The sequence below is a fragment of the Nicotiana attenuata genome, unplaced genomic scaffold (genome assembly GCF_001879085.1).
Source record: "Nicotiana attenuata strain UT unplaced genomic scaffold, NIATTr2, whole genome shotgun sequence".
Lineage (NCBI taxonomy): Eukaryota > Viridiplantae > Streptophyta > Magnoliopsida > Solanales > Solanaceae > Nicotiana > Nicotiana attenuata.
Genome location: NW_017671119.1, coordinates 237,755 through 257,326, shown reverse-complemented (window position 1 = coordinate 257,326; position 19,572 = coordinate 237,755). Strand labels below are relative to the sequence as shown.

At 40.0% G+C, this 19,572-nt stretch overlaps 1 protein-coding gene across 1 annotated transcript; it reads left to right on the top strand.

Moving 5' to 3' along the window:
* Positions 1–339: 339 nt before the first annotated feature.
* Positions 340–3,184, top strand: LOC109206030 (DNA ligase 1). Its single transcript, XM_019368795.1, has 3 exons — positions 340–703; positions 2,745–2,884; positions 3,119–3,184. The coding sequence occupies exons 1-3, from the start codon at positions 340–342 to the stop codon at positions 3,182–3,184; spliced, it is 570 nt and encodes a 189-aa protein (XP_019224340.1).
* The last annotated feature ends 16,388 nt before the right edge of the window (positions 3,185–19,572 follow it).

Here is a 19,572-nt window from a genome sequence, read left to right as displayed (position 1 = left end):
TCAATATGCTGTAATTCTTTTGTGTCCATGGCAGAGAAATAGGGGTATGGACGGAGCCTCTCAAATCTTGGTTTCCTATTTATTTTCAACACAAACTAACCATAGTTGAACACTTCGATCAAGAAACCAATGTTGAAACTGTTTCAGGTCTGTTAATTCATCGTCATCTCTTCCCTTTGATACCTTGAATTAGCCTTAAATCCATCTGTTACCTACATTTCCAGAAATGTTTAGCACAATCAGCATCTTCATCAAATATATACCATGACCTTGATCCGTTTCTCTTTTTTATACTCGGTTTCAGCACTCTGAATGGTAATTAAACTAGAAAGGTAACCAATGCAAGAGACAGAAGATAAAGGAAAACATGACGGTGCAACCAAAACTGAAAATAAGGAAATTAATGAGAAGGAGAAAGAAGATAAGCATTCGGATGAAGGTGGAAAAGAAGATAAAGATGAGAAGGAAGATAAAGATAAAAAGAAGAAAGACAAGGACGAAAAAACCAAGGAAAAGGATGGAAAAGATAAGACGAAGAAGAACAAGAAGGATAAAAAAGAAAAGAATCCCGATGATAGGAAGGACTTAGAAAAACTCAAGCTTAAGGTGGAGAAAATTGATGCCAGGATGCAGGATTTAGAAGACCAGAGGGAGGTAATTCTCAAGTTGCTTAATGAAGCTGGGCAAATTACAGCGAATGCAAGTGCTGCTCGCCTCCCATTCGATCCACTATCGAGCCACTTGATGAAAAAAAAGAAAAAGTCAAGTGAACTTTATCATTATAATTTTCTATGACACATATTGGGATGAAGTCAAGACCAGACAGTGTCTATAGAATTCTCCCTAAAGCAGAAAACTAAAGCTTTTGCCCACATTTTTACGGCTTCTCATTGCTACGGTGTGAGGTTTAGCAGGTAAAGAGGATCAGATACATAAAAAAGTATTTGTTTTAGAAGATAGACGAATAGACACATTGATGTTATATTATTTAGGAAGGTCGAATTGTAATCAATTAGTTGGCGAGGCGAAATTTGTAATCAATTTAAGCGCATGAGAACAAATATTGCAACTGTAGATTCTACTGCACGCCCATTGTTGATTTGTTTTCCATCTTTGCTTCATTGTTAAAGTGCTGCATAGCTCCGATTGTATTGGGGAAAATTAAGTTAACATTTGAAATTAATTATGTGGCTGATATGTCAAGACACGTAAGTTACAGCTGGAAAAGAGTGTGCAAAGAGACGCGGGTCTTAATAGGTGATAATAGGCTATATAGATGTTATTTACACTCCAATTGTGCCATACTTTATGGTTGTTTTAAAGGCTAAATGATAACAAAATACTCTAATTGGTATTCTTTTGCGTCGCAGAGACTAATCCAAGTTAGGAAGAGCATATGGAGTGTTTTGGAGTCAAGAATGTGGATAAAAGGCCAATCAAGAAGAACCCGAGCGAAAATAAGCAAGAAAGAGGCAAAGAGGACTGGGTTTGATGCCACCGCGACCGCGGTCGACCGTGGCTGGACCGCGGTAGGCTAAGAAAGCGAGGCAGGATATTTGTCTTTCACCGCGGTCGCGCCGCGTTCTGCCGCGGCCGCGGTGGACTATGTAACTGCTTAGAAATTTTGGGACTAAAATGTAAATCGGGGAAACTTACCCCAACCCTTTATAAACTCAACAAACTCATCCAAGCAAAGGTTAAGCTTGTTTTTAGATTGATTTGGAGGCTAGAACAAGTGTGAGAAGAGCAACCAACCATTAGAGTTTTTTTATCTACTCTTTGTTATTTCAATTGCACATTATGAATACTTTTGTAGTTTTCGCTTTGCTATGAGTAGCTAAACATTTAATCTAGAGTTGATGGAACCAGTTGTTGGATGAAGTTTTGACTCAATTTTGTTACAATCGAGCCGGGTTTATTATATGATTGTTCAACTATGTGTTGTATGGTGATTAATTGAATGGGCCCTTGATTAATCGTGTTTAATTGCCTTGTGTTGCTTGAGAAAGAATACTAGGTTAGACTGCTGTTGAACAACACCACTTTTGAGTAATTGAAGAGATTCATTACTTGAACTTAAAAGTGGGGTTTGAGATAACGAAACTTTGGTGGGATAATTCAGAGCTGCACAAATTATCAGCTAGAGTAGTTCGAGAGAATGCTCTAGTAAATTATCATAGTTGATCGAGAGATAATTGCGGTAACCCACAGCTCATAATCCTCATAGAATATTACGGCGAGATTATAGCAAAAGAGTTAAGACTCAAACTAGCAATTGGGGAAATCAATACCCTAGACCTTTTTGCCATTGAATAATCTTTGATTTAGAATATTGTTAGTTTTAATATCATTTTGACTTAGTTAAACGAAAACCCAATATTTATTGATAAGAATTTTGCATCCGGAAATTGTTTGAGCTTATACTAGTGTCACCAAGAGCTGTAGTAGATAGGTTAGTTCCCTAAGGATTCAACTCCGGACTTAAAAAACGGATTATATTTGCAATGACCGCTTTGTCTTTTATAAAGCATAGTTGGGCGTGATCAAATTTTGGCGCCGTTGCCGGGGAATTAACGGTGTTATTTATTACAACTTAGAAGTAGTGCTAGAATTATTAGCTTAGATCAATTTTCAACGGTGTTAAATAATTTTGCATTGAAATTCTCACGTTTGAACTCTTGTGTGATTCAGGTGTATGCCTAGAGATTCTTCGAGGACTGGTGAACTGCTTGATGGACTCTCAGATCCCGAGAAGACATTCAGGGCATTAAACCGTGCCAACAAGAAGAACAAACAATCACAACAAACACACCAACTTGAAATTGAAATGGGTGACGTAGATAACGTCAACGAAAACATCAGGGATGATCAAGCTGACCCAAACGTCTGAGTGGTGGCACCCCTTGTGCCAGAAGCTGCACTTTATGATTGGGCACAACCAACAGCTGACAACCTGGCCACTGCCATTGTTGTGCCCCCAATACAAGCAGAGACATTCCAGATCATCAACAACATGCAACATCTTCTACAGAATAAGGGATTGTTCTCCGGGTCACACATTGAAGACCCTCAACAACACCTGAAAAATTTTCTGTCGATTTGTGTGATCCAAACGCAGCCAAGGGTGACCCCTGAAGCCATCAAGCTGTTACTGTTCCCGTTCTCTGTGACTGGAGAAGCTTAGAATTGGCTGCATTCACTTCCACTAAATTCCATTGTCACTTGGGAGGAATTAGTCAAGCAGTTCCTGAACAAGTTTTACCCGCCCAAAAAGACTGCAAGACAGATTAATGAGATATTGCAGTACAAGCAGCAGCCTACTGAGACCTTGCAGGAAACTTGGAAAAGATTCAAAGGGATGCTAGTGAAGTGTCCCCACCATGGTATTCCAGACCAGATGCTCGGCCAGAGATTCTACATGGGGTTAGCACACAATTTAAAAGCCAATGTAGATGCTTCAGCTGGGGGTGCATTTTTTAGCAAGACATTCACAGAATGTAAAATCCTTCTTGAGAAGATGTCTCAGAATTCGGGGTGAATGACGAGAGGTACGACCCTGACACCAATAGTGCATTCAGTTCCTCTTGACCCAAATAATTCGCATGCAGAGAACGTAGCCACACTCATGACTCAGATGAGTATCGACAAAGAAGATTGATGAGATTGGTACAAAGCAAGTGCATATCGTTGACACAACAAATGGAGGACTGTGCACACCTTGCATTAATCAGTCTTATGTGTGTTCATGGAGTGGAGAAGGTGACAACCAAGGGTTAAGAGAGGATATGAATTATGTCAACAATTTGGGAGTCAGAGACAAGGAGGACAACAGTGGAGACCAGCACCCAATCAGCAGTACAGACCTAACATGCCACAACCTGGAGGTATGCAGCCCCAAGGCCAAATGGTGTCATATCAGAGACAACAGGGCTATCCACAGCAGAACCAGCAACAGTTAGCATATCAGCCACCTCCTCAGCAACAGGATGGCAACATGGTAGAAATCAGGGTATGCTTTAACAACTCATTGGAACAAATGGTAAGATGCAGGAAAAGTTGGTAGTGCATGACTCAGCAATAAAGAATATTGAAACTCAATTGGGGCAGCTGTCCATGGCCTTAAATAACCGCCCCCAGGGAACATTGCCAGCCAACACGAACATTAACCCCAAGGAGCAAAACCCGAATCAGCTGATGGCAGTAAGTCTCCGGAATGGGAGAGATTTAGACAGAGAGCAAGAAGTTGCGCAATCCAGTAGAGAGACTAAGCCAGTCGCTCCAGTTCCATTAGAGATAGATGAATCAGCAGAACTTACTGAAGTGGTGGTTGAACAGGTTCAGGATGATAAGGGTAAGGCTAAAGAGAGTGAACAAGCTGTGGTACCTCTTGTGCCACAAAACCCCAACAAAGAGAAGCCAGCAAGCAGTGCACAAAGGGTGATACCTGCACCACTCCCTCAGAGACTGGCAAAACAAAAGAAAGAAGATCAATACAGGAAATTCATGGAGATGCTTCGTCAAATTCAATTGAATATTCCTCTGATGGATGCTTTGAGGGAAATACCAGGCTATGCAAAGATGATGAAGGACCTAATGTCACGAAAATTGGACTTTCAGGACCTGTCCACAGTAACTCTGACACAGACATGCAGGTGCAGTAGTGACAAGACCCATGGCTCAAAAGATGTCTGACCCAGGTAGCTTCACTATTCCGTGTACTATTGGGAGTTATGCCTTTGCAAAAGCATTGTGTGACTTAGGAGCCAGCATAAACTTGATGCCTTTGGCAATATATACAAAACTGGGCATTGCGGCAGTTGAACTTGGATATGGAGACAACAGGCACCAGCAGAGTCACTAGGCTACATGAGCTCGAGGAATTCAGGTTCCAGGCATTTGAGAGTGCTAAATTATACAAAGAAAGGATGAAACTAATGCATGATAAGCACATCTTGGATCGGGTTTTCAAATTCGGAGATCTAGTGTTGTTATACAACTCGAGATTGAGATTGTTCTCGGGTAAGTTGAAGTCCCGATGGTCAGGACCCTTCAGAGTGGTGCAAATGTTCTTAAGTCGAGCTGTAGAGATTGAATCAGAAGATGGGACGAATAAGTTCACAGTGAATGGGCAAAGGTCGAAACATTACCTTGGAATGGACGAAGAAAAAGGGGACAGAGAGATAATAACTTTGGAAGAGCCCCAGTACGCGAATGAGGAGTGATGATCAAAGCCTGCGTCGTACCGCGATGTTAAATCAGGCACTGCGTGGGAGGCAACCCATGAATGTTGTTGTTTTAGTTTTCTTATGTAACCTTCTTATGAAAAAAAAAGAAAAAATCCTCGCGACCGCGGCTCGACCGCGGTAAATGACGAGTATTTTGCCTCACAATCGCTCGACCAACCGCGACCGCGGTGGGACCGCGGTAAAACATGAGGATTCTGTTTTTCGTTCCTTCACTCACCGAGGCCGCGGTGGGACCGCGGTGAGTCGCGACTTTCCGTCGCCCAGGTAAGTTAGATGTAAATTTTATATTATTTATTTATTTTCTTTTCTTTTCTAACCCCCCCCCCAATAAATTAAAAGACCGCCCCCCTCCCTTTACCCATTCTCTCTCTCTCCCTAACGCCTCTCTCCTATCTTCTTCTTCTTCTTCACCTCTCTCACACATAAACCCATCTCCCCCAACCTCTATTCCTCTCACCCTCTCCTACATCCAGGTATGGCAAGCTTCTCTCCTTCTTCTCTTGTATTTTTGTTTTGGTTTTATGTTAGTTCAATGCTTTAATTGTGTAGTATTTCTAGTAGATTAATTTTTTCTTGATTTTTTTTCTGTTTTTTATGGGTTATGTGCACAATGTTGTAGAGAAGTGTATGCACAATGTTGTAGAGAAGTGTGTGCTTGTGTGTGTAAAACTAATTGTGTGGGGTGGAATGGTGAACTACAAATTGTGATTTGGGGTTAGAATTGATGTTTCCATGAGGCTAGGTGTGTTAGAATAGAGCCCTTGCTCAAAAGGTGTTTGTGAAATTGCCCCAATGAAGTTGTAACGGTTAATGTTACCTTGGTGGTGGTGAAGTCTGAGTAACCACCCAGGGTTCACACAACTCTAACCCTCACTGATAGGAGACTCTGTTTTCGGCAGGTACAATGCATCCATCTAGGAAGAGACGTACCACAGGGTCCTCCGCTAGTGGTTCGGGCATTCTTCTAGAGCTCGAGGCCAAGCTAGTGCGGAACAATTTGACCGCGCTAGGTTTGTATCCAAACCAGCTGAGGACAGGTATAATGCCAAGGCGTCCAAGAAATTGTTACCGAAAGTGCATATTGACCGGCGAGCCTTGCAAGTGGAATGCCCAAATATCTTTAATGAGTTGAGGAGGTGTCAGCTGGACATCTTCTTTGATGAACCGGAGGAGGTGAATATCCAGATAGTTAGGGAGTTCTATGCGAACTGCCCGGAGCATGTCAATGGGGTGGTTACAGTACGCAACACCCGGGTAGATGCGTCACTTGAGGCCATCCGCCGAGTGTACTGGCTACTAGTTTTCACGGGGGATACAAATCATTACCTTGTTTATCGCCACCCAAATGTCTGGTGGGCGCGGATTCTTGAGACAATATGTATGCCAGACAGAGAGTATATATATGGATAAAACACCGGNGTTGAGCCTGTAAGCCTGTTTTTCTTGGCAACCACATTACAAGCCTAACCCGAGTTTAAATAGCCTATCTTGTTGAACCTTATCACCTCTTAGAAGCACTCAAAGTATAACGGATATAGAAAAATATAGTGTGGGTGTTTGGTTGTGCTGTTAAGTGGAATTAAGGGGACAAAAAGAAAAAGTGCACTGGTTGATAAACAATATTAGAGGCCACCAAAAAAAAAGAGAAGAGAAGCATCAAAGTGGTGGCAGATATTAAAAGAAAAAGTGTGCTTAAGAAAAAAAAAAGGGATTAACACAATAATGTAATTGTGGAAGGAAGGTGTGATAAAGTGAAGAGTTTAAAAGTACACAATGTAGTGGAGTGCTTTGGGATATGTAGTCACTATACCCAGATGTATCCTACCCGTCCCGCAGCCAACATTACAACCAAATAAAGTCCTACTTGATTCCAGACCGAATGATCTCGATTAGTCGAGTATTACACTACGGGCAAGCCTATGGTGTGTTGTTTGTGGCATAAGAATTTGTTCTGAGGGTGAGTGAAATGTTGTATTCGAATTCCTCAATGTGTGATTTGTAAACGATATAATCCTCTTTTGTAGTGAGTAGGCACATGATTCTTTAAGGGAAGGTAAGTCTGGACCTCTGACTGAGAGTAGGAGAGTTGTTTAGGGGCATTGCGTGGCTAGAAAGGAGTCCACTCTCGAGGCGAGGAGGTTGCGCTGAAGTAGTCTATCCATGTGAACTATTCTTGGTATAGGGAGTAGGGAAGTGACCAAATGACGATTAGGCCTATAGAGTGTGGTTTATTGCTAGAGGACTAGCAACGGCTTAAGTGTGGGGTGTTGATAATAGGCTATATAGATGTTATTTACACTCCAATTGTGCCATACATTATCGTTGTTTTAAAGGCTAAATGACAACAAAATACTCTAATTGGTTTTCTTTTGCTTCGCAGAACTGATCAGAGTTAGGAAGAGCATATGGAGTGCTTTGGAGTCAAGAATGTGGATAAAAGGCCAATCAAGAAGAACTCGAGCGAAAATAAGCAAGAAAGAGGCAAAGAGGACTGGGTTTGATGCCACCGAGACCGCGTTTGACCGCGGCTGGACCGCGGTAGGCTAAGAAAGCGAGGCAGAATGTTTGTCTTTCACCGCGGTCGCGCCGCGTTCTGCCGCGGCCACGGTGGATTGTGTAACTGCCCAAAAATTTTGGGACTAAAGTGTAAATCGGGGGAACTTACCCCCTTTATAAACTCAACAAACTCGCCCAAGCAAAGGTTAAGCTTGTTTTTAGATTGATTTGGAGGCTAGGACAAATGTGAGAAGAGCAACCAACCATTAGAGTTTTTCTATCTACTCTTTGTCATTTCAATTGCACATTATGAATACTTTTGTAGTTTTATCTTGCTTTGCTATGAGTAGCTAAACATTTAATCTAGGGTTGATGGAACCAGTTGTTGCATGAAGTTTTGACTCAATTTTGTTACAATCGAGCCGGGTTTATTATATGATTGTTCAACTATGTGTTGTATGGTGATTAATTGAATGGGCCCTTAATTAATCGTGTCTAATTGCCTTGTGTTGCTTGAGAAAGAATACTAGGTTAGACTGCTGTTGAACAACACCACTTTTGAGTAATTGAAGAGATTCATTACTTGAACTTAAAAGTGGGGTTAGAGATAACGAAACTTTGGTGGGATAATTCAGAGCTGCATAAATTATCAGCTAGAGTAGTTCGAGAGAATGCTCTAGTAAATTATCGTAGTTGATCGAGAGATATTGCGGTAACCCATAGCTCATAATCCTCATAGAGTATTACGGCGAGATTATAGCAAAAGAGTTAAGACTCAAACTAGCAATTGGGGAAATCAATACCCTAGACCTTTTACCATTGAATTATCTTTGATTTAGAATATTGTTAGTTTTAATATCATTTTGACTTAGTTAAACGAAAACCCAATATTTATTGATAAAAATCTTGCATCCGAAAATTGTTTGAGCTTATACTAGCGTCACCAAGAGTTGTAGTAGATAGGTTAGTTCCCTGAGGATTCGACTCCGGACTTGAAAACCGGATTATATTTGCAACGACCGCTTTGTCTTTTATAAGGCATAGTTGGGCGTGATCAATAGGTACAAGCAAAGGTTTAATAAAACAAGAAGGAACGGTTACTCGGATCTCTTGATAATTTGAAGAGACATCGATGGAATGAATCAAGACAGCAAAAAGTACAGATACGTAATATCTGCAATTAATGAGCATAAATGATTAGGAGCGTCATAGAATCTTCACGAAACAGTTACGATTGCCAATTATATCATTTCATTAATGACACTAATTGCTCATAATGGCTCTATTATGAGAGGAAAGAAACGTAGTACTTCGAAATAACTTTAAAAGGAGAGAACTTACATTTGTAGGGGGGACACTGATTATTATTGGAATATACTTATTTACATTGCTTTCAATTGTTTACTCAATTACTTCCCATTCCAATTTTTCTTCTCTTGTTACGTAATTACTTCCTTATTGGATTATCAGTAACCTGAGTTCTTCTAAAATTATGCTTTGACCGAAATTCCTATTTTCTGGTTAAACAAATTGGTTCTGTTGCCGGGAATCTGATAATGTTTTACTTTCTAAATCAATTCTTTTGCCATAACAATCATGTCGAACGTCAACAACAATAACTAACAAAATCTGCAGCACCAAGAAAATCAGCAACATCAGGAGAATCAACAAGGTGATGGAACTCCAGTCCAATCACAACAAAACTCTCCTCGACAATCTCGAGAGGGAACTCCTGACGGATCTGAATCAAATATGAACGAGCAATTTGAGAATGATTAGGCTATCGATGAAGCTTTGAAAAAATTAATCGCTCAACAGGTCAGCAATGCTCTTCAGGCTTTTGCCAGCCAGTTGCCGGCTGTACTGCCAACACCAACTCCAAACTACAACACCATAGAAAATCCTCCCTTAGGACCCGTTAACTCGGGCAGTGGAGGAACTCCCAGCGAATCTCGTGATGGAGGATCAGGTAACCCAGTTAATTCTGATTTATAAAGTTTAATACTAATTTTGCAGAAACAGCTCAAGGAGCAGAGCGATCGCATAGAGCAGATACCTGGAGTGCCGCCTATAATCAAGGGGATAGATATGGACAAATACTCTCAACAACCTTGGAAGCCAAGTGCCGCTCCTTTACCAATTCCAAAAAAATTCAAGATGCCTGATATTCCGAAATACGATGGAACAACTGATCCACGTGATCACGTAACTGCATTTACAATTGGTGTAAAGGGCAACGATTTGACCAAGCAAGAAATTGAACCAGTGTTGGTCAAAAAATTTGGAGAAACACTCACGAAAGGAGCATTGACATGGTACTCTCTTCTACCTGAAAATTCTATTGATTCTTTTGCTGAGCTTGCAGATTCATTTATCAAAGCACACTCGGGAGCTCAAAAAGTTGAAAAGCGAATGGAGGACATCTTCAAAATAAAACAAGGAGATACGAAACTGCTCAGAGAATTCGTGGACAGATTCCAGCGTGAAAGGATGATGTTGCCACGTGTACTTGATAACTGGGCGGCTATGGCCTTTGCTAGTAATCTAAATGAAAAAAGCTCGGAAGCCACGAGAAGACTCAAAGAAAGCTTACGACAATTTCCAGCAACAACTTGGAATGATGTTTATAATAGATACAGCACAAAGTTGCGGATAGAAGAAGATACTATCACTCAGTCCCGGAAAGATGAAAAAGTGAGTTCAAGACGAGTTGAAACTGAAAAAAGGACCGGTAAAAATAGGTACGAACCTTATATGGGACCAGCATGAAGGGATTCGCGCTCAAAACAGGAAAACCCAAGGTATGATCCTAGGTCAAGAGATAGAGAGTCAGGTCCATCATCAAGGTTCGGAAAAGAGCGAAACATGCGAGATACGCGAGACGATGACAGAAGATCGAAAGCAAAACTCTGCGGTTACAGTTTTAATGTTAGCACATCCGAGTTGGTGGCTGTTTTAAGGAGCATGGGAGACAAGGTACGGTGGCCAAAGGAAATGAAATCAAACCCAAACAGGAGAAATCCCGATTTTTTGTGCGAATTTCACAACGATCACGGTCACAAAACGGAGGATTGTAGATTGTTACAAGGTGAAGTAGAGTATTTATTAAAACAAGGGTACTTAACTGAATTGTTTAGTGAAAAGTAGAAGCAAGCATATATGAAAAATAGGCAGGAACCACCAAAACCTCCTTCACCAAAAAGGACGGTTAATGTCATAAGTGGAGGGGAGGAGATCAATGGCGTAACATATACGGCAGCAAAGAAGGTGTCAAAAATTACAGTCACCCACGGCAAGCGAGTTCGACAGGTTCTGGAAGAAGATAGTATAACATTTGATGATGAAAATGCAGATGGCGTGTTGACCCCGCATAATGATGCACTGGTAATATCTTTACTTGTAGATGACACTAATGTAAAACGAGTTTTGATTAGCTCAGGTAGTTCTGTGAATATCATTCTGTTGAGAGTGGTAAACGGGATGCAAGCCAATAATAAGCTGACTACCCAAGGCACACACCTTGTCTGGTTTTGACAACTCGAGCGTCGTAACAAAAGGGGAGATAACACTCACCACATTCGCAGAAAGAGTAGTCAAAGACACCAAATTTCAAGTAGTAGAAATGGATATGGCTTACAATATGATTCTCGGCAGACCATGGATTCACGAAATGGATGTTGTTCCATCCAATTTACATCAAGTTATCAAGTTCCCTTCATATTGGGTAATATGGCGAATCCGTGGTGACCAACAAGCTTCTCGAAGCATTAACTCCGTGGCAAATTCAAGCGCAAAAAGTGACGAAAAATAGCAATCACAGAATTCAGTTGAGGATGCAGCAACGCGAGCCTCAACTGAAGACGGGCAAACAGATGTAGACTCGAGACCTAATACTATTCAAGAACCAGAAGAAAATAAAAACATCAAAACAACAATCGAGGAACTGGAAGCTATGATACTATTTGTACATTGGCCAGACAGAAAAGTCTACATTGGGACCAACCTCAGCCTGGAGATGAAACGTAAGTTGATTGAATTTTTAATGGCTAACGCAAATTGTTTTGCTTGGTCCCATTCAGATATGACAGGTATACCACCGGAGGTAATGACCCAAAAGCTGAATGAAGATCCGTCATTCCCACCTGTCAAACAGAAGAAAAGGAAGCAAGGCTCCTTCAAGAATCAGGTGATTCAAGATGAGGTGCAAAAGCTTTTAAAAATCGGGTACATCCGTGAGGTAAAGTATCCAGATTGGTTGGCTAATACTGTAGTAGTGCCCAAAAAGAATGGTAAGTGGCGAGTTTATGTAGATTATACTGATCTAAATAAACCTTGCCCTAAAGATTCTTTTCCATTACCGCACATAGATCAACTAATTGATGTTACTGCAGGACATGAATTATTGAGTTTTTTAGATGCCTATTCAGGATATAATCAGATTAAAATGGATCCTCTAGATGAAGAAAAAACTTCGTGTATAACAAACAGGGGGACTTACTGTTACAAAGTTATGCCGATCGGCATAAAGAATGTTGGGGACACATACCAAAGGCTAGTGACCAAAATATTTCAAGAACACCTACGAAAAATCATGGAGGTCATATAGATGTTATGCTGGTCAAATCACAACAAGTAGGGGATCATATTCAACATTTGTCTGATACATTTCAGATTTTTTGCAAATTTAACATGAAGTTAAATCCTGAGAAATGTGCATTTGGCGTGTCATCAGGTAAGTTCTTGGGATTTCTTGTTTCTAACTGTGGCATTGAAGTAAATCCCGTGCAGATTAAAGCTATTGAGGAAATAACGGATATACTTACGAGCAAAAAAGAAGTATAGAGGCTGACAGGAAGAATAGCAACTTTGGGAAGGTTTATTTCCAAGCCATCAAAAAAGTGCTTCAAGTTCTTTTTGGCCCTAAAAAGGCAAAATCAATAATGGTCTGAAAAATGTCAACAAGCGCTTAAAAAATTAAAAACGTACTTGTCAAGTCCACCATTGCTAGCAAAACCAAAAGATGGGGAAAAATTACTCATCTACCTTTCTGTTTCAGAAGTAGCGGTAAGTGCCATATTAGTTCGAGAGGACCAAGGTAAACAATCTCCGATTTACTATGTTAACAAGTCTTTATTAGATGCTGAGACTCGATATCCTCATTTAGAAAAACTTGCACTAGCATTAATTATGGCATCTAGGAAATTAAGGCCTTATTTTCAATGTCATCCTATCTCTGTAGTAACTGCCTACCCCTTACGTAATATATTGCATAAACAAGAGCTATCGGTAGATTAGCCAAGTGGGATATAGAGCTAAGCGAATATGACATTACATATCAACCTAGAACTGCAATAAAGTCATAAGTTTTAGCAGATTTTGTGGCAGATTTTAGCCAAGAGATACAAGTGGAGGCAGAAAAAGAAATGTAGGTATTTAACGGGTCTAATCCAGGTGCTTGGACCTTATTTACTGATGGTTCATCAAATGTCAAAGGAGCAGGTCTAGGCATTGTCTTGGTACCACCTGCGGGAGAAACTATACGACAAGCCATAAAATGCCATCCTATTACTAATAATGAAGCATAATATGAAGCTGTGATTGTAGGTTTAGAATTGGTACGAGAGCTCGGAATAGAGCAGGTCATAATCAAAAGCGATTCACAACTCGTAGTTAATCAAATGCAGGGGACTTATATAGCTAGAGAGGCAAGGATGCAATAATACTTGGAAAAGGCACGGGACTTAGTCAGATAATTCCAAACTTGGAAAGTCACGCAGATACCAAGGGAAGAGAATGCAGAGGCAGACGCTTTGGCTAATCTTGCATCTGCTGCAGAAGTAACAAATGAAGAAAACGCTTCCGTCATACATTTGTTTCATTGAGTGCTAGATCAAGATAAAAATGAGATAAATTACAATAATCTAACTTGAGATTGGAGAAACGAGATTGTCAATTTTTTGCAGTATGGAATATTACCCGAAGATAAGAAAAAGGCTCAGGCACTTCGCCAAAAGGCTGCTCGTTACTGTTTAGATCAGGGCAATTTATATCGAAAAATATTCGATGGCCCTCTAGCAAGATGTCTTGGGCGTTCTCAAACGGAATATGTGATGAAAGAAATACACGAGGGACATTGTGGAAATCACGCTGGAGGAAGATCTTTGGTAAAAACTATAATTAGAGCTGGCTATTACTGGCCAAAAATGGAAGAAGAGGCGGAAAAATTTGTGGCCAAATGTGACAAGTGACAAAGATATGGTAACAACATGCATCGACCAGCTGAATTATTACATCCGATTATTGCACCATGGCCTTTTATAAATTGGGGGATGGATATCGTAGGTCCACTACCACAAGCCAAGGGCAAGGTAAGATTTCTGTTAGTACTCACTGACTATTTTACTAAGTGGGTAGAAGCAGGAGCGTTCAAACAGGTACGAGAAAAAGAGGTTCGAGACTTCATCTGGCGCAACATCATATGCCGGTTTGGGGTTCCAAAAGAGATCGTGTGTGATAACGGCCCGCAATTCATAGGTGCACAAATCACAGAATTCTTCCAAAGTTGGCAAATTAAAAGGATTACCTCGACACCTTATCATCCAATAGCCAACGGACAAGCTGAATCAACAAACAAAGTTATTATCAACAACTTAAAGAAAAGACTAGAAGAATCAAAAGGCAAGTGGCCAGAGGTACTACCTGGAGTCTTGTGGGCTTACCGAACAACGGCAAAAACGAGTACGGGAGAGACACCATTCTCACTTGTACACGGTGCTGAAGCCTTAATTCCAGTCAAAATAGGGGAGCCAAGTACGAGATATACTTAAGCTACTGAAGAGTCAAATGAAGAAGAGATGCTGGTAAATCTGGATTTGCTTGAAGAAAGGAAGGAAACTGCCCTAATAAGAATGGCAGCGCAAAAACAAGTTATTGAGCAATATTACAATCGGAAAGCTCGTCTTAGATACTTCAAGATTGGGGACTACGTACTCAAGAAAGTTTTCCAGTCCACAAGAGCAGCAAATGCGAGAAAGTTAAGTCCAAATTGGGAAGGGCCTTACAAGATTCGTGGTATCACAGGAAAAGGTGCATATGNTAGGTAAGGTAGGGGAACTATCTGTAGTTAGGGGTAAAATTTAAGTTAACTAGTTTAGGAATTTAATTATGTGGCTGACATGTCAAGACACGTAAGTTATAGCTGGCAAAGAGTGTGCAAAGAGACGCGGATCTTAATAGGTACGAGCAAAGGTTTAAGAAAACAAGAAGGAACGGTTACTCGGATCTCTTGATAATTTGAAGAGACATCGATGGAATGAATCAAAACAGCAAAAAGTACAGATACGTAATATCTGCAATTAATGAGCATAAATGATGAGGAGCGTTATAGAATCTTCACAAAACAGTTACGGTTGCCAATTATAACATTTCATTAATGACATTAATTGCTCTATTATGAGAGGAAAGAAATGTAGTACTTAGAAATAGCTATAAAAGGAGAGAAATAACATTTGTAGGGGGGTACACTGATTATTATTGGAATATACTTATTTACATTGCTTTCAATTGTTTATTCAATTACTTCCTAGTCCAATTTTTCTTCTCTTGTTACGTAATTACTTCCTTATTGGATTATCAGTAACCCGAGTTCTTCTAAAATTATGCTTTGACCGAAATTTCTATTTTCTGGTTAAACACTGATGCTTGAACGACTCGCTGAAAGGATAGTTGAAAAGATTAACAGCTTCAGTTTTGAGTTGACACTATCAAATCAAATGCTGAAATTGATAAAGTTCTCCATACAAGTAAAGTAACAAAGATCTTGATCTCCCAATAGGTTCCGGAACTTCGTAACTTGCAGCTCTGTTTTTGACTTGTATGAAGTATATATAAACCGGCCGAAGTATTAGTTATCTTACAAAGCATCAGTTTGCAAAAAGGGAACAGAGTTTATTAACCATGTCTATAGTTACACTAGTATTTAGAAGGCTGAATACATATGGAGACGCCTAAAGTTGTCATGAATTTTTGTTTAGACGCCTTAAGTAGGTCTTATTTCAATTAAATACTTATAGTAGGTCCAAAGTATACCAATCAAACATATCTCGCTGACATAATTGATAGCGTGAGTTGTACCGTATAACATGTGCTTTGGCTTGATATTTTCGGTTGTAGTGTACCAAAAAAATAAACCACAATAAGTCGGTTTTCCTAAAGTGAAAATAGAATAACTAAGAGATGAAAGTGTGTACATATATTTGTGCGTCAAAAATACTCATAGGACATTAATAGAGGACAATGAACACGAGCATCCTACATAAGCAACTCACGATATCAACCATATCAATGAAATGTGTCTGATTGGTACACTTTGAGCCTACCACAAGTATTCAATCCGAAGAAAGTCTACGTGAGGTGTCTAAATAAAAAACCGTGACAACTTTAGGTGTCTTCGCATGTATTCATGGAACAATTGTTATTCACTTTAATAAAGATTTGCATTACCTGGATCATTTGTTCGTTTGTGTATCCTTATTAGTAGATGCTTTGGGGTTTAGAGTTTAGATCATANTGTCCTCAAGAGCTTCGTAGTCTCTTTCCCAATGATCAATTTCACTCTTAAGCTCCTCCCTCTCAGCTAAAACAACATCGTAAGAAGTCTGTAAGGGGGTAAGTGAACTCTCCAAAAACTTGACCTTATCAGAAGATATTCGGAGATCTTCTTGGGTCTGGGTGAGTGTTTGAACGAGCTCACCAGCATAAAATTCTTTTTCATTCAACAGCGCCCTCAGACCTCTGATCTCTTCAGTATATTTGGAGAGTTGTTCAGCGAAAGACGACTCGAGGAGGTTCTTATCCTTGTCCGCTTGGTTGGAAGAAGCTTTCTCAACAGCTAGCTCCATAGCCAAGACTCTTAGCTGCTGCTCCAAGGTACATTTGCTCTCTTCTAGAACTTCCATCTCAAGCTAGAGGCTTTCATACTGCTCTTTTCAATTATCTGCCTCAATCTGGTAATCATGCATCAATTACTCTGTATGGGAAACCCTTTTCATCATCTCCGTGCCGATGAGATTGATCTACATAAAGAGAAAAGGGTAAGAATCCTAATAGAAGAAAAATGATATAAGATACGGAAAAAAGTCTATACCTTCAATGATGATTGCACAATGTCATTCATCCAAGTCAAAGAACTATGACTTTCTACCTTGGACTTTTCAACCGGACCAATCAAGGGCTTTAACCATACGTCAGCCTGGCCTGACTTCTTCAGCAGATTTCCATTGGCAGGAACTTCAATGGTAATTTGCTTCATAACCCTGCTTCCACTTAAAGAACCAATTTCAGTACTAGGAATATTAGCAACAGGGACAGTGGAAGAAGTCATAATGGCTTCAGGCGGAGCAGAAATAGCAGCAGTAAGAACAGGCAGATGGCGTTCCATTGGGGCAGATACGGGGAAGGAGGCAAGAGGTACTTCCTCAGACACTAAGTCAAAACCTTCATTATCAAACCCACGTGAAAAGAGGTGCTCAGCAGAGTCACGAGGTGCTCACTAAAGTGGCTTCAACAGGCTCGATCACGGGAACAGAACGAGGAGGAGTAGCTTCGTCATCCGAAATGACGCGTCTTCTAGCTCGCAACTTTCTAACCAAAGAGCCTCCATCCCGCTCATCTTCATCTTCAGAATCCTGGGGTCTGTCAGCTTTTCTTTTCGATGAAGAACTCAAGATTATCTCTTGAGCTCTCGCCAAAGAAAGTCTAGAAGCTGTGATTGACTCAGCACTTACGCCACGAATAGGAAACCCTGATAAAAAGAAGGGTTAAATAAATTCTAATGAAAGAATGAAAAAAAATAGAAGGGAAAGAATAAAAATTTTACCATGGGTCTTAACCTTCCAACCAAGCCTATTTGAGAAGTACTTCCAAGATCTAACTTCCATCGGAGCAATGGTCAACAATTTTTCTACCCAACCACAAAACTTGGGAATCTCTTCAATAGTTCCCATGGTTGCTGAAAAAGGAAAAGTGAAGCAGTCACGGGAAGTACAAATTCTTAAAAAAAAAAAAGAGAAAGTTGTACAGAAAACTTACGTGCAAAATTCCACTTTTCAGGGAATGACATGTTTTCTTCACCTACTAACCCTATCGCAGGAGCAACAACAAATCGGGCGTACCATCCACGATCTTTATCATCCTCAGGGCTGACTAAAACTCTCTTGCTCCTCGCCACCAAAGTGAAAACCCCATGACGGAATAACTTAGGGGAGTAGAGATGAATCAGATGAAAAAAGGTGAAAGGAAATTGAGCCAAATTAGCCAAATAACTTAAGCATGCAACAACCCTCCATACAATAGGGCCAATTTGTCCTAAACACACATTGAAGAAGCGGCAGAATTTGATAATGACTGGATCAATAGGGGGTCTAAAGTCCAATGTAAAGGGGTACGTATACACAAAAGAAAAGCCAACTTTGAAAGAAGTGATCCTTTGATTTGCANCCCTTGGCAAATGGGCATTGTCCCATATTGGAAGAGGAAGAGGTTTTTTATGGGTATATAAGCAATTGCTCTTCTTCTAGCTCTTAAAGAGTTGAGAAGAAGGCAAGTCTCGCGCTGTCGTCGGCTTCGGCTTCGGATTTGGTCAAATGATCGATTGGTTGATTAACTTTTTGGACCAAATTTATTTGTTAATAGTAAAATATTAACAGAAATGTTATTAAATATTTGTTTTAATAACAGAATATTAATATTAAATCCAATCCGTTTTTCTGTTTTGGTAACATGAAAAGTAACTACCCTCTTCAATTTTCCCTCTTTATTTTCCCTCTTTATTGTTGAGTAAATAGCCATTTATGTTATGGCATTTATGCTGTGGCCGTTTTGCATAAACAACCATTCTGAAGAGTTGCACCTCTTCAGATTTCAGCCCAACTTTGGCTATAAATACAACACTATTCTGCTCAGAATTTCACTATGATTTTCTGAGTTTTCTCTCCTTCTTCTGCATACTTTTAGCATCAAACAAAGCAAAAGTAAGTGTGATTTGCTACCGAACTTTGTGTTCGCTAAAACACTGGGGTTTGAAATACCACTACACCAGTGTGTAATTCGTTCTATCCTGGGAGGAAATAATCCATAACCTTGGGTACTAGGAGGGGATTAAATTCCTTAAGAAAACACTGTGAATTCAGTGGGCTCGAATTGGTTTTCTGTCATTTCTGTTTATGTTCATTTCTGTTTATATTCATTTATATTTCCAGAATTATTTTACAAATACACTGTAATAACAAGCTTAAGGAATTTAACATATTTTCTATATTTGTACTCACTAATTTTGGAGAGTAAAACCTTTGTGGTTTTTTACTCTATTAAAATCTACGTGATTTTAACGTTTGTGTCATTCTTTTACAGAAATGACTAATGAGAATGAGAACCAAGTTGTTCCAATGGTGACTGCCAATGCCTCAACAAGCCGAACGACACCGGCAGCATTGGCAACGGCGGAGAAACCCGGAAAATTTTCCGGGATTGATTTAAGCGCTGGCAGCAAAAGATGTTCTCTATTTGACTACTCTAAGTCTCCAGAAGTTCATCAAGTAAGATGTTCCTGTGCTGTCCGATGAAACTCCAGAAATTGAACGCTTTCTCGTGATTGAGGCGTGGAAGCATTCAGATTTTTTGTGCAAGAATTATATTCTAAGCGGGATGGAGAATGCTTTGTATAACGTCTACAGTGGCATGGAAATGTCAAAGGAACTGTGGACTGCGCTTGAAAAGAAATACAAAATCGAAGATGCCGGGTTGAAAAAGTTTGTTGCTGCAAAGTTTTTGG